We start from the raw sequence: 22,388 nt of genomic DNA on the forward strand, positions 1-22,388 counted from the left end.
GTCGAAGTGATATGTCTAAGATTAGTTCTTGAATAGGAATTTTGTTGCTGCGGGTTGTGGAGGTTATAAACACAAAATCTTGGGTACATCTGGGTGTACCGTACAATCGGGTTGATCCGTACCCAAAATAGTGTTATTTATATTATTTGGGTCAGGATATGAGTTCAAATCAGGGTACGAGTCAAAATCTAAGTGAAAGTTCAACTCAGTTGAACGGTACACTCGGGTGTACCCAAGACCATCTCGGTTATAAAAATATTAGAATTTAATTTAGAGTTTAAAGGATAAAACCGTATACTCCCTCCGTCCCATTAGTAGTGTCTTATTTCTTTTGGACACGGAGATTAAGGAGTGTGTAGAAAGTAGATAAAATTGGTTTGTGAAAATTATTTAAATATTAGGTATAGAGAGATAATATTGTCATAAAGGGAATGAGACCAAAAAAAGAAAGTGGGACACTACTACTAATGGGACGGAGGGAGTATTTGTTTTTTTTTTACTTGGAGGAGTTAGGGAGGGGGAGTAGTGGGGTTTGAACTCGGAACCTCACTGTTCACACACAGGAGGTCGCACCACTTGGTGTCCCTTGGGGACAGGAGTATTTGTTTTTATTTATAAAGAGACTCTAGAGAGTAAAATGGGAGTTATTAATAAAAGGGTAATTTTAAATATAGCCCCTTAAACTCTCATTATAGCCCCTCATTAAAATATATATACATCTGTACATATTTACCCCTATAATGCCATTTTAAAATTTTACAATTACTATTTTCAAAACATTTACGCAGCCCCCCATTTCCTAAAAAGATATATAGCCCCCCTCCCCCCAAAAAAAAAACTGTGCAACTTTAATTTAGAATGCAGTTATCAGAGTTCAGGAAGTGGGGGCGGCACCACTAGGCAGGAGAAGAAAGAAGGATAACATGTTGCCTTCAATTTTTGAATCTGTTTTCATTCATGGAGGTTTTGGGCACTCATTTTTTCTCCCTTTTTTTTTAAATCTTCAATGAGCCAAGTTCATGCAATGATTTCAAATTAATTCGCCGTGAACATTATAATTAGTTTCTCTTTAAATTGAGTGTTAGTCCAACGACGTTCTCTACATTCATTCAAAAAAGTAAATAACTTAATTGAGATATTCTTGTAGTTGTTGTTTCAATGGGAGATGGATGTTTTTTGTTCCAATTTGATGATGGTTAACTAGCTCGAAACATTAATGCATCTGTTTCATTTGCACTGCTTTCTCATACAAAAGCAATAAAAAAGTTATTGAGAAAATGATGGTCAAAGTTTGTAATTACTTGGCATAGTGAAGTCAAGAGAGATGATGTAATTACTTTGTGTAGTGCCATCAGGAAAGATGCTGCTATTATTCTCTTAAAAAAAAGAGATAGAATGTATCCTTGAAACAAACAATTGTGAGTCGCAAATTAATTCTCTTTGTGTGCAGATTTGAGGGTCGAATGTTTCAAAGAGAGAGATGGTTAGTAGGAGAGAAGGAGAGGCGACGACGGTGATGGTATAATCGGCGGCAACCTTCGCCGGAATAGGAGGAGATGGAGGCGGATTTAGGAAGAAGGGGAAAGGGTTATGTGATTATTTCTTGGGGGTTCTGCAAATTATTTCTTGGGAGGGGCTATACGGATTAGCTGCAAAAAGAAGTGATATTTAATTTAAAAGTTATAATTAAGAGAATAAAATAGTAAATCTATAAATATTTTTAATATTATTTAATATGAAGGGCTATAGTGAGTAAAACGGAGGTGTGAATAAAATTACCCATAATAAAATCACCCTAATCCATGCCACTAAGTAATCCATGCCCATCTTCTTACCGTGAAACTAAAATAGAGTGTATTGGGCCCAATGGGCTTTGAGCCCATGCTCATTCTCATAAGCTCTCACCGAATCACGTTGACAGAGATGGGTTCCATTCATGGGAGACGCTAATCTCGGTTCAAAGCCATCACCTGATGCTGGTGGGTCCCCTCCGCCGCCCATCTCCGAAACCATGACGGTGGCGGAATGCGAGGATTTCATCAAGGAAAGTCTCCGAAGTAATTTTCTATTTATTATGTATTTCATTTATTGCTGTTTCTCAGCTCTAGGGTTTAGGGTTAAGGTTCAGGGTTTAGAGTTTAGGAGCCACACTCATATTGTACATGTCGCAGATCCAACGGTGAGATTTCTAAAGGAGCATTTGGAGAAATCCGGATGCAGCATCGGAACTAATTTCGTAAGGGCCGTCAATTGCAAAGAAAGAATTGCTGGTCGATACGTCAGGGGATCTGGGGTATATATCTCCAATTCAACTTTTTTATATTCTAATTGGCCAAATTTAATGCATTAGATGGTTACTTTTGATTCCCGAAACCATTTTTTTTTCTTCTTAATATTTCATTAAATCGTGATGCATATAATTCGAATGCTAATTTTTTCAAAGAGGATTTTCGGTATGTGACTGCCTAAAATTTTGTTTTTGTGCATTAGATTGATGTATGCAGCAATAACTTGGAATTTAATGATGAGGTTCAGCAAGTGATTATTCATGAGCTAATTCGTGCATACGATGACTGTCGTGCTAACTTCGACTGCAATGACTGTGTTCATCTCACCTGCAGTGAGGTTGATTCATAAACCAGTGATCAATCTAAGCATTGTTCACTGCTTCATCATGGTTTTTATTTGGAAATGACAGATGATATGTAGCTTCATCATGTTTGGAATGTTGAATGCAGATTCGAGCCAATCAACTCAGCGGTGATTGCCATTACAAACGAGAGCTTCTTCGTGGTCATGTAAAGTCGATGAAGGGTCATGGGCAAGTGAGTTTCATCTCCTAGATCACAACTTTTGCAATTCCTTAGCAAGCACTATATATATGCCATTTTGTTTGAATTGAATGTTAGTGAATCTGTTGAATAATATACCACTGCATAGTCATAGTTGTCCTGTTACTACTGTGTGTGATAATGCGTGTTTGAGTGGATTCCGTAGGAATGTGTGAAGCGAAGAACATTACAAGCAGTGGCTGGAACCCCGCTCTGCTCGAAAATAGCAGTAAAGGATGCGATGGAAGCTGTTTGGGATACTTGTTATAACGATACTGCGCCTTTCGACAGAGCTCCTTGAGTTGAGAGAGTTGCTACTCACTTCTCTTGGCAGGAAATTATCTACGCGTCATTGTTGATTCGTATTAGCAAGCATTGTTATGTCTTACTTTACATTCATGAGGTATGATTATGGATGACAATCGCGATTGACAGCAATATTTAGATTCATCAAGTTTGCATGGTTAGTTGTGGTTCTGACTAGTATTTTAGTGTTGGTTTAAGTAGTAATCATTTTGATTTTGCAGTTTCTTTGTAGGTTCTTGTAGCATGCAATTATGTAAGTTTCTCCTAAACCAGCAAAATTTTGTTGTTTATGAAGTGAAGAAATTCAGCTCATAAAACATAATGCCTGTTATTTTTATGATGTTAACCAGAAAATGTCTTGTATTGCTATTTATGTGACACTGCAAGAAGTGTTAAAATCCCTCACTTCCTCATTTGATTTCTAGTCTCATTCTTCTGCAAGTCAGGCCAGGAAACTAATTATAGGATCTTGTTTTAGTACCTTTATAATAGATATTTTCACCCTCACTATTCGAGCAATCCTTCTTCACGAATAGGCAACTGTCGCAGCCCGCCGTCTAGCCAATGATAGCGTAGACCGGGTATCGATACGACTAATATAAACGAAGGAAACAAAGGCTGGAAAACTGATCTCGTCATTAAGCGGAAGCAAGATAAACATTCATACTAACTTTGGCATTACAACATTCTTTCTAGATCGTAAACATCGGCATCACTATATAAACCAAAGCATCGGAGTTTTTGTCAACATGTAACAAAAGATCATAGGTCAATATTTACATGGATTCAAAATGTACAGAGTTGCACAACAAAAGGTGATCAAACTACATGTATGGAGACATATAGCTGAGAGTGTATTCCTTAAGTAAGTCTGGAACAACTCAAAAGCATAAATATGTCACAGAGGTGAAAGTGTGACAAAAGGGTGATCATCCGAAACAACACTCCCCGCCAACACCGAGCCATCCTCCGACCATGCTTAACCTGCACATTTAGAAATATATGCAGGGCGTGAGTACATAATACTCAGTGGGCAGACGCCGAAAGACAAGAAAGGTGCTCTTAGAGCTATATGTTTGAAACTTGCCATAACATCAGCAAAACACAGAAATAAAGTTAGCGTCAAAGGAATCTGTGCATGCAGTTTTCATAATCAACATCATAAAGAAGTGTCTGCAGACAAGTAATCAACATGTATGTACCGCATCTACAACTCATCATCATAACCAAGGTACTGAGAAGTAGGCCTCCTTCTCAAGCACCGTGACCGGCCGACCCGAAGACGGCTCGCAGTCACCTCTGTGTACACAACCCCGCTTGTGGCAGGATCCGAATTCGTCTCATCAGTAGAGGGTAACACACAAGTTCATCATCAGAAATATTGGCAAGTCAAACAGTTCATAAACATCTTTTAACTCAACATTTGATAAACTCATAACATCATAAAGTCATTTCAGAAAGCTCGTAATATTTGCATACTCAACATATTCTCAACATACTGCCGACCTGTAGAGCTCGGCGAAAAGCAGGTGGTACTCGGAAAGGTCTTCACTTATGTCCTCGACTGGTCTCTGTAGTTGTAAACATCGGAGTAGTGCATGCGACAAGTGAGGAACTAGTTAGAAACTTCCTCACAAAAAGCTTAACCTTAAACTTATTATAACACTCATCAAAATATTCTCCAGCTTATCTCCGTCTAATCACTCGTTTCTATGACAAAAACTCTAATCTTATTCTCAACTTAACACTCAAAGGCTAGATTAAAAGCAATCAAGCACATAGGCATGCATAAACACTTAAGCATACAACTCACTCATAAACATATCACAAGCAAGCAAACACAAGTTTGACTCGGAGACCAGAGCAGAGAAATGCTTGGTGGTCGGAGTGGAAAAACTCAGTAGAGCGGAGCAGAGCAGCTCGGCAGGACAGCGGAGAAATACTCGCCAGGGCAGAGAAATCATGAACTCTCTGGCATAGCAGCAGAGAAATGCCAGAGGAATGGCGAACTCTCTGTCACCAGAGGAATCAAACATCAGAGAAATCAAACATCAGAGGAATCGATCGTCAGCAGAGAAATGAACTCACTGGCAGGGCAGCGGGGAAATGAACTCTCTGGCATGCCAGCGGGGAAGCGATTTCTCTGGCATGCCAGCGGGGAAACGATTTCTCTGGCATACCCGAGGAATGACTTCTCGGTTCCGAGAAATCAAACGTCAGAAGAATCAAAATGCCAGAGCGGAGGAATGACTTTTCGGCTGAGTAGAGCAAGACTCAAGACAGAACGGTGCAGTCAAGAGCAACTCGAAAACTTATCAACTTTTTCATTCTCAAATATCATCAAACACTCACAAACATCAAAAATACATATCATGCATCATCATGACCAACTCACGAACTCTACAAACTCTAAAATCATCAAAAACACGTAACTCTTTTCATACGTTCTTACTTAACATCAAAACATCATTCAAGACATAACTTACAGATTTTTCTCATAATCTTATATCAAACTCATTTTTCAAGACTCAGTTTTGCAAAAACTCACACCTCAAGACTAAGTTTTGTAAAACACATCTTAATCACTACAAATCATCACATACAACATACAAATCATCACATATAACACATTTCTCATCTCGGTTTAAGAAAAGAAAGATTTTTAAAGGGCATGAACCCAAGTTTTCGAAAATGAAAAAGAAAATGGAGGAGGGGGAAGTTTCTCATGTTTAAAACATTCTTTTACACACACATAACACCACATACATCTCACAACAAGTCTAGATCCAAAGGATCAGAACACTTACACAACAATTTCAAGAAAAAGGACGTCTTCTTCCGATTCTTCAGGTTTTAAACTCCACTAAACTTCTTGAATCAAGCTTAGAAAGTGTTTAAGGCTAGATTTAGCGGAGTATTCTATCACAGTTAGGAATGTAACAGCTTGAGCTTCGTCTCCAATGGAGGAGAGAGAGAATGTCGTGAGGGAGAGAGAAGAAGTTGAAGGGCCGAAAATGATGAGAATGACGGAAGGAGAGAGAGACTCTTCGGTTTTAAACAAGATTCTTATTCTTTAAGATAAGAAGCATTAAATGCTCAAATAGTACTTTGTCTCCCTCTTAACAACATGTCTAATCCGCCTAATCCCACATGTGGGAAAGAGATTAAAATAATGGATGTGAGTGTAGGAATGTGTGGTGGTAAATAAAAATCATGTATGCTGATTTTCGAAAATCACACTGACTCAAAAATAAGTGCGCACGTATCACGTAAATCACATAACGTCAAACAAATAACTCACAAAGTTATCACATATAAACGGATCATCAATCGTCATTCTAGATTAATCCTCTCTATAGAAATTCTCAAACACTACCTCGACTCTATCTCTAGCACTTCGTCTCACTCAAAAACAATTAACATCTCCATCTCAATTCTAGCATCATTCTCAATTCTCTTATCATCTCTAATTCACTCATATTACCATCCATCAATATCTTCCTCTCGTCTTTAGTAAGCTAGTCCTTAACTCTCAATAGTATTTCGATACCATTGTAAGGTAAACTAAATACGGGATGTTACAGCAACATTATGTAATGTTGCTATTTATGATCACAGATCTTCCTTCACTCCATCAAATCGCCATCAGGTTTGATCATATCCTGTTTCGTCTCTGTATTTAATACTCCCTTTGTCCCAACTTTTAGTATGCTTCTTTCCTTTTTTGGTCGTCCCACATTTTGATATTCATTTATATTTTTAGTAAAAGTAAGTGGAACTTTTGCTCAACTTTAATTATTTTAACACTCACATAAAAGATGAGACTCTTATTCCACTCATAACACACCCAATCACTTTATTAAAACACGTGTTACTCTCAAACGGATACTAAAAGTTGGGACGAAGGGAGTAGTTTGTAATGAAGTCGTTTGTGACGTTGCCAATTGTTAAGGTTTACTCACTGCAGGTTGTTGAGTTGATGGTTTCGATTCATTGCAAGGGTTGTGAAGGAGAACTCAGAAAAAAAAAAAATTCCAGAATGGAAGGTAATTGAGCAAGATTTTATATAACACACATAGAAAACAACCTATATTAAAGGCAAGTATGTGAAACCTTGTGTGACAAATCTGAAATAGAAAATATTTATAATTTAAATTCCTACTTAGGCCACCACCAAATAAAATTTCTACACTATATATATGTATAGTCGAAAAATTGATGTGGTTGGGGAGAGGGGGAACATGATGACTTCCATAACTCCATTCTTACATATCTGTTGGAACTCTTTGAACTTGCAACTCTTCCTCTCTTACAATTCTTAAATCTCTCTCTGATATTTTGGAAGTTATTACGTCAATTCTTAAATCCCTTTGAAAACATGTCTGCATCATGGAGCTATGATGTAGTAATATTTGTGAGCACCATCAGACCATTCCAGTGAAGCTGATACCATTTTCCCTTTAATGTGCTGCACTTTAATGATATGCGGACTTGTTTACTGATTCTTTAAGCATTATAAATCTAAGTTATGGGATTTAACGTGTTTTGTAACTAATGTAGGATCATGAACAATGTTTGAATTTAATGAATGAATTTTTATTATTAATGTATATATTTTTAGCTTTCTATTATGAGTTTTTAGATTTAATGAAATATATATTCGAAAAACTAGGAAATTTTAATATAATTGTAAAATAAAATTGTAATATTTGAAATAGACGACGGTCGAGAAATTGTCGTCTATTCTAGAAATAGATAATGGTTCATGTATTGTCGTCTATTCTCGAATAGAGAATAGATGATGGACGCACGATCGTCGTCTATCAGCTCCACTAAATATACACCTACATTTATGACAGACGATTTTCACATAGATGACGGTTTTGGCCCGTCATCTATTAGCGAAATTCTTGTAGTGTCGACACAGTTTGGGATATTGTTTTCAGCATAAATTGAGTTGGATTCACGTTCCTAGTTTCTTCTAACACACACTGAATTAGAGATATATTGAGATTCAATGTACCATATTTTAAGTCCCACTTTATTTTTATTTTAGGGTTAAGGTGCAGATAGGCCCCTCAAGTGGAGGCCCTTAGAGCGTTTCAGTCCCCTTACTAACTGTGTGTGCAAATTGGCCCCCGAACTCAAAAAAAAAAAAATGCAGATCGGCCCCTTTGACTTAACACCGTTATGGGCCGTTAGTCAAGGGGGCGATCTGCACCGTTTTTTCGGAGTTCAGGGGCTAATCTGCACCTTTTAACTTTTTAATTAATTCATCTCTCTCGCTCAAAATTTGATCGTCGTTGTCGTTGATTCAAGCTTCGGCAAGGCCGGCGGAGGGCGCCGCCCCTTTATTTCTCTCTTGGGCCCTAAACCTCGGAGCTCGCTCGACTGCACACGCTTAGCATCAAGGACGAGCCCTAATTCTCTCATTCCGTCGAAAATCGCCGCCGCAATATCCGGTGAACCCGCCGCCTGGCTTTTCTCGATGAGGAGTTGCCTAGCTTTTCTCGATAAGGAGTCGCCTCTTTCTCTCAAATCCGGCGAAATCCGGTGATAAAGGCCGACGATGCCCGTCGCCATCTACACTATCGGCGTGCTGTTGAAGAAGGACGCCTCCAAATCAGAGACCATGGCCAACATGATCTCGATCTCGATTGGGGTCACGATCACCGCCTACGGCGAGGCGAAGTTCGATTCGTTGGGGGTGATTCTGCAATTGGGGAGCGGTGACGTTCGAGGGAGAATTCGAGTTTCCATTTCGATTATGTGATTTTCGGGAGCAATGACGCCGATTTGGAATTCCTGATTTGGGGCTTGGGAATTTGATTTCGTGATTTTCCTCATCTGATGGCGATTGACGCCGGAAAAGTTGGTCGGAGAAGATGAGATGTGATTTTTTTTAATGAACGGTGTGCAGATTAGCCCCCGAACTCCAAAAAGGGAAAAGGTGCAGATTAGCCCCTGCACTCCAAAAAAATGGTGCAGATCGCCCCCTCTGACTAACGGCCCATAACGGTGTTAAGTCAGAGGGGGCGATCTGCACCATTTTTTTGAGTTCGAGGGCCAATCTGCACACACAGTTAGTAAGGGGACTGAAACGCTCTAAGGGCCTCCACTTGAGGGGCCTATCTGCACCTTAACCCTTTATTTTATAATAAATTTTATTTTATAAAAAGAAAATCATTAAAAATTATGTATAATTTATAGTCTTATAATTAGAGCTGTCAAACATTGCGGGCCGGGCCGGCCCGGCCCAACCCAGCGGGCCTAGGCAATTTTTTGGGCCGGGTCGGGCCGGCCCAAAATTTCAGCGGGCCTCGAACAATGAAGCCCAGCCCGGCCCTATACGGGCCGCTGGGCGGGCCGGGCCAAAACGGGCCAAAATTAATAAATTAATATATATATATATATATATATATATATATATATAGTTCCAAAAATTAATAAATTAAATCAAATTTAAAGAAAAAAATTGAAGACAAATTCGATGAAATAAAAAGGGCCTTAAACAATCTACATCTAAATTACGTAATTGACTAAAATTAAATGTAAACAAATATGACTAAAACTAAATGTAAACAATATGAATACAAGTAAAAAACAAAAATTAATTGCAAAAACAACAAAAACTGAAAACGATTTATTCACAAATGAATTAATACAGCAATCAAATTAATTGGAATCAAATAACAACCACAAAAAATAATAAAAAATAAATAAATCTTTCAAGTAAAAATAATTTAATATTGATTGGTAATTTAAATCTTAAGTTAGACTTTAACTCGTCATTGTCGTCAATTGAAGAAATGGACTTAGATTGGGTTGGGTCCATTGGGATTAGGGAGGAGATATAAATTTTTAAAATTTTCACCTAATATACTGACGGGCCGATTTGGGCCCGAAAGCCCGGCGGGCTTTTTGGCCCGCGGGCCGCGTGGCCCGGCGGGCCGCATGGGTCGGGCCAGGGAGGCCCGGATTTTTTTGGGCCTTGAAAATCCTAGCCCAGCCCGGCCAAAACTACGGGCGGGCCGGGCGGGCCTATCGGGCCGGGCCATTCTCGGCCCATTTTGACACCCCTACTTATAATTAACAATCCTTATTTTTTGGCTAATTCTTACCATATTTAGAAATGCTTCAAAATTCGTGAGACGATTGAAAAAAAAAATGTATCAAGATTTGTGGAACGGATGAAATAATTTCTTTTAATCACATAAAAATATATAGATAATGATAATAAAAAAAGGGTTAATTGCCTGTAAATTCACAACGTTTACCCGAAATTGGTTTTTGCTCCTAATTTAAAAAATCTGTTTTTAAATACATAACCTTTCATTTTTGTCTTGTTTTTGTCCGGTGATCGGTTTTTTGTTACGTCGGCGCCGAAAATTACACGGTGGCAACCGGAATTGACACCTAGACATATTTATTACATGTGGAATAAAATAAAAAACAGAACAAAAATAAAAAAACAAATTCCCCGCCCCCCCCCCCCCCCCACCCCATCGTCTTCTTCCCCCTTCCCCCTTCCCCTACCCGCCACTGCCCTCTCCCCCTCCCCACCTCGGCGGCGGCCACTTTTCCCTCCCCCTTTCCAGACCCGCGTCGGCCCTCCCCCTTCCCCCACCTCGGCGCGGCCACCTCCCCCTCCAAACTCGTCGCAGAACCCCCGTCAGCCCTTCCCTCCCAGGCGGTGGTTGCGGCCTAGGCTGGAGATGACGATGGTGGAGACCTTTTTCCCGTTCTCAATTTCGTCGTGCTCGGAGGATTTGACTTCAATTCATTCGTAATTGCTCCTAGACATTTTGGAAATGTGGGACATTTTGTGGTTGCGTGGTCTGTGAGTGTTGGCCGGAGAAGAGGTCTGTGTGTGCGTGGTCTGTGAATTTCTGTGTGATTGTGACTGTTGGCCGGAGAAGAGGGAGGTAGGAGAGGTTGAGACGAGGGTGGAGACCGGATTTGGGGATTTGGGGCTTCGGGTTGAAGCGACCATTTTTTCCTTTCAGATTTGGAGTGAGTGAGAGATGGGGTTTGAGAGAGAGACGATGGCGGCGGCTTCGCCGCTGCTGTTGCCGGAATTTCAGAGAGGGGAGGTCGGCGGTTGTTGAGGAAGAAGGAGAAGTGTGGTGTCGTGCGCGTGAGTTCGTTTTGAGAGATATTTGTTGAGAGAAGAGAGGGTCAGCAGAGTTTGTGAGAGAGGAAGAGAAAATGGATTGTTCAGTGGTGGCAGGGGGCGGCACCGGCGGTGGTGGCGGCGGCGGAGGGTGGCAGCGGCGGGTGAGGGGAGGGGAATTAGGGTTTGGGTGTTAGGGAGGGTGTGGAAGATGCTGATGTGGTTTTTTTTCTTTTTCTTTTTATTATCTTTTTTTCCACGTGTCAATAATATGCATAAGTGTCAATTTTTGGTTACCACCACATCAATTCCGGCTGCCATCGTGTAATTTTCGGCGCCGGTGTAAGAAAAAACCAATCACCGGACAAAAACGAGACAAAAATAAAAGGTTATGTATTTAGAAGTAGATTTTTTAAATTAGGAGCAAAAATCAATTTCAGGTAAATGTTGTGAATTTACAGGCAATTAACCCTAAAAAAAATGATTGGGCGGTGGTCGAGGATGTCGGGCCTCTGGCACCGCCCCTGGCGCGAAGGCTGTGTGCGTGGGGAAGGGTCGGCATAACAAGATGAGATTTGAGTGATGTAGAAGGTTACGAGGTTTTCTCCCAATCACGAAAGAGAAAAGAACAACAAATAAAATATGATACAAAAAGGCAAAAGAATACGTGAAATAATTTGATAGATTCTTAGGGAAATCTTATTATAGCCCTCTTTCATAAAAGCATAAGTTTTATAGGCCTAGTTTATAATAGATAAGTTATATAGTCATTTTAAGTTTAAAAGACTATAACACCCTTTGACTTTTTTGTACTCGGTGGTGTACTCGATGGCACCATCGAGTACTTGATGGCGTCATCGTGTACACCATCGAGTACTTCGATTACTCGATAGTGTTGTAGAAAATCTTTATTTTTATCATTACTCGATGGTGTACACGATGGTGTCATCGAGTACACCATCGAGTACTCGAAGTTTCAAAAAAGTCAAAGGATGTTATAGTCTTTTAAGCCTAAAATGGCTATATAACTTATCTATTATAAACTAGGGCTATAAAACTTATGTTTTTTTTTTAACAAAAATGGCTATATGTGATAATTCCCACTTCTGGATTTGCACATCACCTTTAAAATCCGCCTCATAATACATAATCTTTCTTTTTCTTCTGGAATTGCACATGGTCAGCCAACCACCAACCGAAAAAATGACGTGGATGCCGAAAATGCCGCATATACACGCCGGAAAAAAAAAATTCATGTAGCAGCCGTGTAGGAAATTATGAATTTTTTTTTGCTATTAAATTCGAATTTCCAGAATATAGAATTAAGGCATTAATTTCTCAAATCCCCAATTTTCCCCTAAATCCCCTAGTTTTACAATTTCCCCATTCGCAACAAATTGTCGAACGGACAGATCTTTATCGGCTTGCGCCGAATTCGATGGTTGGCCTCCTGACATCGCTGATCGCAACCTTCCATCACTAGATCCCATGAAAACAACAATTTCCCATCAGTCCTGCAGTTCTATCATAATCAACAACACGACAACGATAAATGCATTTAAACTAGCCAAAAAAGGATTATATCAACTAAGTTTTCAGCAAGTAGGCCCTGGATAAAGAAAGCAACCCATGCCAAAAGCACAATGAATAATTCAAATTGTCGGCTTGTTCACTTTAATTGAGTTCGTAGAATCTATCCAAATTATCAGCTAATGTTAGGGGAAATATCGCAATCTAGGATAAATCAACGGCGACACGTTCGTCTCCCTGCCTGGTTCGTCCCGTGAGCCAGAGACTTGGTCGCCGGTTCGTCGCGTGCACCGGAGCCTTCGCCGCCGGTTCGTGTTGGTGTAATCGCTAGAGCAAGTGTAATCATCGGAGCTGGAGCCTCTCTTGGTGTTGGTGTAATCGTCGGAGCTAGGGCAATGTGGAGCATATCGCTGGACGCTAGGACAATTGTGGAGTAGAACGAAATTCAAGTTTGAACGATAGAGCAATTGTAAAATGGGGGAAATTGTAAAATTAGGGAATTTAGGGGAAAATTGGAGATTTGAGAAATTAATACCTTAATTTTATATTCTGGAAATTCGAATTTAATAGCAAAAAAAAAATTATAATTTCCTACATGGCTGCCACATCAATTAATTTTTTTTACGTGTATATGTGGCGTTTCCGGCATCCACGTCATTTTTCCGGTTGGTGGTTGGTTGACCATGTGCAATTCCAGAAGAAAAAGAAAGGTTATGTATTATGAGGCGGATTTTAAAGATGATGTGCAATTTCAGAAAATGGGGAAATATAATGTATTTAGGGGCAAATTACCCTAAAAATTAAGTGGGAATTATCACATATAGCCATTTTATTAAAAAAAACATAAGTTTTATAGCCCTAGTTTATAATAGATAAGTTATATAGCCATTTTAGGCTTAAAAGACTATAACACCCTTTGACTTTTTTGAAACTTCGAGTACTCGATGACCCCATCGTGTACATTATCGAGTAATGAAAAAAATGAAGATTTTCTACAACACTATCGAGTAATCGAAGTACTCAATGGTGTACACGATGGCGCCATCGAGTACTCGAGTACACCATCGAGTACAAAAAAGTCAAAGGGTGTTATAGTCTTTTAAACTTAAAATGGCTATATAACTTATCTATTATAAACTAGGGCTATAAAACTTATGTTTTTATGAAAGAGGGCTATAATACGATTTCCCTCATTCCAGAAAATGGGGAAAGGTAATGTATTTAGGGGTAATTACCCCTTAATTTTTTTGAAATATCTAATATTCTTGACAATTTCTACTAATTACTCTTTCTATTCCGCGAAGTTTGAACAGTATTCATTTTCGAATTGTCCCACGAAGCTTGAGGACTTTTCTTATGTAACAATTTTTTTTTCTTTATTCACCTTTTCATTTTTTCACTTACCACATTTAACACACGAAATACTAACTTCTTAAAATCCGCGTCAAAAAAAATTGCTCAAGCTTTGCGGGACGGATGGAGTAATATTTTAAAACTATTTACAAGTGCAATTTTAATACCCCCTCCGTCCACAAAAATTAGTCTATTTCCACTTTTGGCAACTTTCAATCACATGGTGGACATTTATCTCCGCACATAATACATTTAATTAACATTATCAATACAACTTTTTTATTATGACCTTTTTTCTACTCACAATAATTAAACTCAACTATTTTTATTAAAATCTGTGCCGTCTTCTTTTAGGACTATTTTTTGTGGATGGAGGGAATACCTGATACACTCTACTAATTTGAGGATCAAAAAGATAAATAAAGTAAATATATAAGCGTGGCACTTCAATAAACAAAACCAAATTAAATTCTCTAATTAATTAACAAAAGGAAGGAAATTCTCTAAGTTGATGATGTACATGAGCCTCTCAAAAAAAAAAAAGTTGATGATGTACATGAGTATTAATTAATTAACCCTAATGTAAGGGAAAATTTGAATGAAGCGTGATTAATTGCACGAGTGCAAAACACAAATCACGATCTATCCACTCGAAAACACCACAACTGCACCACCATCCCTACTCTTAGCTTCTTCTTCTCCACAATGCTATTGTAGTTTTAGTAGCAATAGAAGAAGAGATTCAAATGGTTATATTTTACCTTAATGAATAGGATTTAATTTCTATTACAAATTTACAACCCAACCATCGTTTACAATTTCCATCATAGACGTGCATCTCTTCTTTTTTCTTTTTTTTTTTTCTTTTTATAAAAGGAATATATCTTAATAGCACGAGTTCGTAGAAATCTACGATAAGCCTCGATCTCTTCTGTCTTAACCCACCATTCCCCTACTTCATCAATTCAGATAGGCCTCTCTCTCAAGTGTTCAAAATCATAAATTGATTTTCCTTTTTAAAGCATTATCTTTATTTATTGAAATATTATGGGGCACAATAATTTGTCATAATTAATTAACATGGTCCAGAATTTGCCTAAATATCCCACATAATAGTACATTTTAATTTATGCGATCACGGGCACCATATTATCTCTCAGTTTAATTTGATATGGGCTGGAATTTAAAGTACCCACTTTGATTACTTCTCTTACAAAATTACCCAGTCATATAAGATGTCTTATAAAACTACCCACTTTGCAATTGATGGTGATAGGTTTGCATAGTTTTCCGTAAAAGTTCTTACACTTTTCTTACACAAGTACAATTGTGTAAGATAATGTGTAAGAGAGGTAATTAAATATGACTCTATATATGAGGAAATGACATTATTTGCTAACTTACGTCACTTTGTAACCCTAAAATGCCTTAAGTTCGAAAAATTAAGGACACGTTAAAATAATAGCAATTGTTGGATAAAAAATTATAGAATCATATATTATGAATCAATAAAACATAATAGAGCCAAAAAAAAAATTAGCCGCCAGAAATGTGTAGCCGGTTGAAATAGTCGTGGGTAAGAAACTACTCACGGCTACAGCGTACGGCTACGCAGTACTGGTGGCTAATGTGTTTATTATTTTTTTAAACAAATTTAATATCATTTTATAGAATATTAGTATTTTTTTTAGCCTTAATTTACTACTATTTCTTCTATTTATACATGAAGACCTATTTTTTTTTTTTAATTATAAACTTAAAGGGTGATTCGACAATTCATACGGCTATAATGCAGCTTTATAGGGTGGGAATCTCATGCCTTTGCAGTAAATTCAAGAGAAGGAGATTGACAAATAAACTCAATAAGTCTAAATTTATTTAGTTTATTTGATTTAATATGAATTAATATTGTAACACATAAAATAATAGCAATTGTTGGATAAAAAAATTATAAAATCATATATTATGAATCAATAAACCATAATAGAGCCATAAAAAAATTACCCGCCAGAAATGTGTAGCCGGCTGAAATAGCCGTGGGTAAGAAACTACTCACGGCTACAGCGTACGGCTACGCAGTACTGGAGGCTAATGTGTTTATTGTTTTTAAAAAAAAATTAATATCATTTTATAGAATATTAGTATTTTTTTTAGCCTTAATTTACTACTATTTCTTCTATTTATACATGAAGACCTATTTTTTTATTTGAATTATAAACTTAAAGGGTGATTGGACAATTCATACGGCTATAATGCAGCTTTATAGGGTGGGAATCTCATGCCTTTGCAGTAAATTCAGGAGAAGGAGTTTAACCTAGCCGCATTCACTCCACGACAAGAACTCTTCTTTTAGAGAGAGAGTGAGAGAGAGAGGGGGCTGAGAAAGAAAGAGAAAGGAGAAATAAATCGGTTTATTTTTTAGAGAGAGGAAAGCATTCACGGCCGAAGGTACATTTGAATGATTATTTTTTTTGCTTTGTTTGTGTTTCTCCCATGTTTGAATGAGAATCAAACTATATAGAAGATTATTTGATAAATTTTTATATACTTCACTAGGTTCCCTCGTGGGCACGAATTCACGGCTACCATGGCTTCTTCTTCAAACCAAGTAAGCATCCTATTTCGTTGATTTTAAATTCGGATCAAATATTTTAATTCTTTGAAGCATGTTATTTTCCACAACAAGTTGAAGCATGTTCGTGAATAAGGATATTAGTTTAAAGCATGTTATTTTCGTGTAGTCATTTTGGTGACATTGTTTAATTCGAATTACTTGTGTTTAATTATTTTCGTGTATAAGGATTTTAGTTTTTCACGTTACTCAAATTCGAATTATTTGAAGCATGTTATTTGGTGATATGAATGTCTTGGAATTTGAATTTGGTGATATGAATGCCTTGGAATTTGGGATTTGGTGATACTTAAATTCGGAATTTGGTTGAATTAAGATTAGTTTATCTTGATATTAATTCGGAATTTGTGTTGAATTAATATTAGTTTATCTTGATATTAATTCGGAATTTGGTTGAATTAATATTAGTTTATCTTGATATGAATGCCTTGGAATTCGGAATTTGGAATTTGGTGATACTTAAATTCGCAATTTGATTGAATTAATATTAGTTTATCTTGATATGAATAAGGATATGAATTGTTTCGAAAATAATATTGTCTATTTGGTTGAATTAATAATATATTTATTCTATATGTTTAGATTATTCGCTATAATTCATTTACATCCCTATTGATATTTTGTTTACCAACATTTTTACATTACATTCTAGTTTTAAATTTATCTATATTTACTGCATCATGACTTGTGATACATATAAAACTGTTAGATAAGATGAATAAACTAATTAGCCGTCACAAATATGTAGCCGTGTGGATTAGCCTCCACAAAATTCACTACTAGCGGCTACAGTATATATTACATTTTCGTGGCGGCTAATTTGTTTATTAAACTTTAATGACATGTTTAATGCATAATCACATAATTTCAAGCTCTGTTATGGTATATTCTAAATTTATTAGTACAAGTTGTTCATTTTCCCAAATTCTCATTCATAATTCCAACTCATAATTGTAGTGACATGTAAATGGTGGTCATTGTTAAGTAAGTCTGATTTATTGTTTGAATTTGCCAAATATTAGAATTGAATATCTTTAACAACGTCCAACAAACCAAAATAGAACAATTAGCCGCCACAAATGTCTATCCGTGAGGATTAGCCGTTTACTATTTCACTAGTAGCGGCTACAACTTAGGTACACATTTTGTGGCGGCTAATGTTACATATAGTTCCTAGTTCATACTCAATTGTTGAACTCAAACTTAATTTATCGAATACATACAAATTACAAGTTTAAGTCTAAATGAACTTTTTACATATAAATTAAACACCAATATTTACCATTCTTTATTAAGTACAAGTTAAAGTACTATATACCATGACTTTGAATTTATCAACCTATTATTAACTAATAAAAGTGAAATTAAATGATAAAAATAATTATATACCCTAATTAACATTATAGTCTATTACAAAAAATATAGTGAAATTAAAATAAAAGTTAGAAAATATGAATAAATGACTATAATTATAGTAATTTAAAGTATGATTTAATCCATCAATCCGGTCAACTTATGATATTTTTCTCAAAATTATATAGTAATTCATTTCTATTTCTAATGTAATAATAATAATTAAAGAATATAGCGAGTCTATGAGTTATATCTAAAAATTATAAATTATTATTTAAAATTTAGAAGAAAAAAACAATGAAATTGAAATAATAAATTTTAAAGGGAAATTGTGAGTAATTAAATAAAAAAATATAAAATGTGGAGAAATAGCTAAAAATGATTAGAATAATATAATACATTATTTACATTCTTTGATTATTTCATAGAAGTACAAGTTAATGAAAACATCATAATAATTGTAAAACTACAATAAAAATTAAAAAAATATAAATGAATGACTATAATTGTGAGAATAATGTCATACGTTGAGCACATCCATACCGATTAAAAATAAACTATAGGACAACATATCATAATAATTAGGGAACTCTAAATAAAAAAAATAAAACATAAAAAGAAATTAATGTCATACGCTGACACATCGATCAATTACTAAATGAAATTATGCAATAGGACATTTTTTGACTATTTCATAAAAATACTGGTTAATGAATAAACCATAACAAATTAGTGAAATTGAAATAAAACTTATAAAACATAAATGTATGACTATAATTGTAGGAATAATGTACGTTGAGCACATCGATTAATAACTTAAGAAAAATATATTATACGATATTATATTATAATAATTTAGCAAACTCGAAATAAAAAATAAAAAAATGACCATAATTATGATAAATTAGTTATTCAATTAAATTATATTATAAATAAAGTTAACGAACTCAAAATTTAAAATAAAAAATAAAAATAAAAAAGAATTGCTATGATTGTGAAAATAAAAAGATAAAAATATCGAAAAGAAAAAATAAAACACAAAAATGAAAAAGGAAATGGAAAGAAAATTCAAAACTAAAAGTATTGTTGTGCAATGAAATATTAGAGGAATATTTTTTATTCTAAAAAAAACGTGGCCTTATGTTTTTAGATATGATTGTAAAAAAAAACACTTTTAGCCGCCACGAAATCGTAGTCGGCGTCACTGGCCGTGGGTGAAAATTTTCACACGGCTAGTACGACCGGCTATGAAGTTCTGGAGGCTAATATTTTTTTAGAGCTCAAATATTTTTTTGTTCAAAGTCTAGGAGTTTCAAATGTTTTCTTCAAAAATAGCCTATTATTTTACTCCCTCCGTCCCATTATTCATGGCTCGTATTCCTTTTTGGGCCGTCCCAAGCTACTTGGCTCGTTTCCTTTTTGGGCAATAATTAGGCTAGATTAATTGCTTAATTAAAGAAAAAGTTCACTGCTCAGTTCGCTCCTCTCTCTCTCTCTTTCCAGTTCGCTTCTCTCTCTCTCTCTCTTATTTCATCGATTTTTTCACCGCCTGTGTCTCTCTACACTCTTCTCTTTGACGCTCTCTCTACACTCAATCTAGCAACGGCGAGACGGTTCACGAGCTTCGTGCCTTACAGCCACAGATCTCTTCACTCGTGGCGCCTCTGACGAGGAGCTTTGGCGGCGGTGCAGAGGTGAACCGCGACGCCGACCTCCCTCCACCGCGACGCCGAGGTTGCTGCAGATCTCGGATGCCAAGGGCGGTGTACGAAAAGGGTGCAGCAAATCTCTGAAATCATTCTCTCTTTTAGGTGCTGCTGTTGAGTTTTTTGTTGTTGGGTTTGTGGGCGAAGGGAGGCGGCGTTAGGTGGGTGGCGTCGCCGTCGGCGAGAATTAGAGGAGGGAGATGAGACGAAGGGTGGTGTCAATGGATTTGGTGATATAGAGCTCTGGCGGCGGCTCTGTTGCTATAAATCGGAGCAAGAGGGGGGCGGGTTTCAGGATCCGGTAAAGAGAGAAAAGAGACGGTGGTGCGGTGGTTTTTGCCGGTTGTTTCGCCGGTCGGACTGTGGAAGGATATTAGGGGAAGAAGCTGACTGTGGAAGGAGATTAGGGAGGGAGAGAGAACAGTGGCAGCAATTCCTAACTAAAATTAACACTGAATTAAGTTTGTGGGATATACACTTTACTTCTTAATTTTACTCTCCTAAATACCCGTGCCGAAAAGTTTTGAGCCATGATTAACGGGACGGAGGGAGTATGTGTTTACTGTATTATTTTGTGTTCAATCAAATCATGCATAAAGTGAGTATTATTACCCCACTATAATCCAATTTTTTGCAGATTCAGTATCTCTCATATTTCATATCAATGTATACTTCTTGTACTATAAAAAAAATAAAATTTAAAATTTAAATAAAAACTCTAAATTAAGGTATTCGTGTTATAATATAACATTACTAAGAGGGCTAAAAATTCACTATTATGTATATTATGCAATAAAAAAATATTCTGAAACCAATGGCGTAATTAGCCGCCGGAATTTCATAGCCGGAATGATTAGCCGCGATTATATTTGTACCGGCGGCTACTATTCACGGCTATGAATTTCCGGCGGCTAATTACGCCATTGGTTTCAGAATATTTTTTTGTTGCATAATATACATAATAGTGAAATTTTTAGTCCTCTTACTAATGTTTTTATAACGCAAACGTAAGCTAATTTTTTTATAACTTTTCAAACATACAATATACATTACATTGTGAAAGTGACGTGAGTTGGGCAATTATTGTCTCTTCATCATATTTTTAACTTGTGAAAGTGACGTGAGTGAGATCTTGTACAAAAAACCAAGCATGTCAGGCTTACTTTTACAAAAAACCAAGCATGTCAGGCTTTGACTTTTTGACTTTGGCTTGGGTGGGTAGTTTTGTAAGACATCTTATAAAAGTAGGTAGATTCGCCTATTCACAGATTTGATATTGTCATTACTCAGCTAGTCAACTTTGTGAGCAAACTCATTCAAAGAAGCACTTTAAATTAATAATCTAAAGTTATCAATTAAATTAGTGGAAGTTATATTTATATTCTTTTGCAAATTCTATTGTGCATTCAACCGCATACGATGCGGACGATTTGAAAGTTTACATTTCTTTATAAATAATGTTTACTATTATTCATAAGAACTTTTACTTTTAATTATTTTCACTCATTAATACTTCTATTCTTAACTATTTGATCGAGTAATCATTGTCGTATAAAAAGTAATTATTGCTATTCTAAATGATAATATTAATTTTTTCATTTATTATTTTAAAATCGATCATTGTTTTTGTCGTCTCTCTTTCGCCTGCACCACAATTCTTAAATATCATTCTCGACATATTTTAAGGGTATGCATGAATGAAACTGTATATTGAAGGAGAATTTAAATGAATTGATAGGTGTTAATTATATTATAATATCAATTATATGCATCTTCTATATTGATGACTACTTGGAAGAAACTTTAAGGTTAATCGCTTTTGACTTAGAGCACTTCCAGGATGAGTGACCCACTGGAGAGTTTATAAAAGCATATGCAATTAAGTTCAAAAGTCAAGAGCATTGTCAGGATGCGTGATCCACTGGGAAGTTTATCAAAACATATGCGATTGAGTTTAAAATACGTTAGAAATATTCGTGGGGCAAAAAGCTAGTGATGAGGAGTAATATGTGCAGAATAGGGAAAGGATACAGATCAGAGGAATCGACTTCATCAGCGGGACGAATATGACAGAAGAAGTATACTCATCAGAGAAACCATCCTCACCAGAGGAGTCAAGCTGGTCAGAAGAATCATTTTTACCAAAGGGATTTCACCCATCAGAAAAGTCATCTTCGTCAGAGAAGTCTACGCCGTCAGAGAAGTCATCTTCGTCAGAGAAGTCTACGTCGTCAGAGAAGTCATCTTCGTCAGAGAAGTCTACGTCGCCAGAAAAGTCATCTTCGTCAGAGAAGTCATCTCCGTCAATTGAGTCACCAGAAGCGCGGGAAACCTCCCGCGTAAAGACGAAATTCCTGATATGCCCTTCGATCACACCAAATGCATGCGCTAGCACCGATTTTACTATTTTACCCTTCCATGTACTCTATAAATAGAGCATGAGCTCGTGTCTTGTATTTACGCTATCATTCACTTTTGAATACAACAGTTATATTTTCTCTCGTGCTCAATTCTCCGATCGTTACTTTCCTCTTTCCGATCATCCATACTAGGTATAGCTTATA

At 36.6% G+C, this 22,388-nt stretch overlaps 1 protein-coding gene across 5 annotated transcripts; it reads left to right on the forward strand.

The window, feature by feature from the left end:
- The first annotated feature begins 1,814 nt into the window (after positions 1-1,814).
- On the forward strand, positions 1,815-3,454 carry LOC131017900 (mitochondrial inner membrane protease ATP23-like). 5 transcript variants are annotated; one of them, XR_009099917.1, is made up of 6 exons: positions 1,850-2,057; positions 2,172-2,293; positions 2,491-2,625; positions 2,739-2,825; positions 2,998-3,234; positions 3,359-3,454. XR_009099917.1 is itself a non-coding variant. In XM_057946637.1 (5 exons), exons 1-5 carry the CDS (start codon positions 1,937-1,939, stop codon positions 3,130-3,132), a joined length of 600 nt encoding a protein of 199 aa, XP_057802620.1. In that variant the 5' UTR covers positions 1,815-1,936; the 3' UTR covers positions 3,133-3,454. The 5 variants fall into 5 exon arrangements, 2 of the variants coding, with proteins under 2 accessions (XP_057802620.1, XP_057802621.1); XR_009099916.1 differs by having other exon boundaries at positions 3,370-3,454; XM_057946637.1 differs by having other exon boundaries at positions 1,815-2,057; positions 2,998-3,454.
- Positions 3,455-22,388: the final 18,934 nt, after the last annotated feature.

Source organism: Salvia miltiorrhiza, chromosome 3 (genome assembly GCF_028751815.1).
Source record: "Salvia miltiorrhiza cultivar Shanhuang (shh) chromosome 3, IMPLAD_Smil_shh, whole genome shotgun sequence".
In the NCBI taxonomy this organism is placed as follows: Eukaryota; Viridiplantae; Streptophyta; class Magnoliopsida; order Lamiales; family Lamiaceae; genus Salvia; species Salvia miltiorrhiza.

Coding starts and splice junctions, on each gene's coding strand:
- LOC131017900 (XM_057946637.1), top strand. CDS start 1,937: ATGGGAGACGCTAATCTCGGTTCAAAGCCATCACCTGATGCTGGTGGG. Junction 2,058..2,171: donor CATCAAGGAAAGTCTCCGAA/GTAATTTTCTAT, acceptor TACATGTCGCAG/ATCCAACGGTGAGATTTCTA. Junction 2,826..2,997: donor CGATGAAGGGTCATGGGCAA/GTGAGTTTCATC, acceptor TGGATTCCGTAG/GAATGTGTGAAGCGAAGAAC.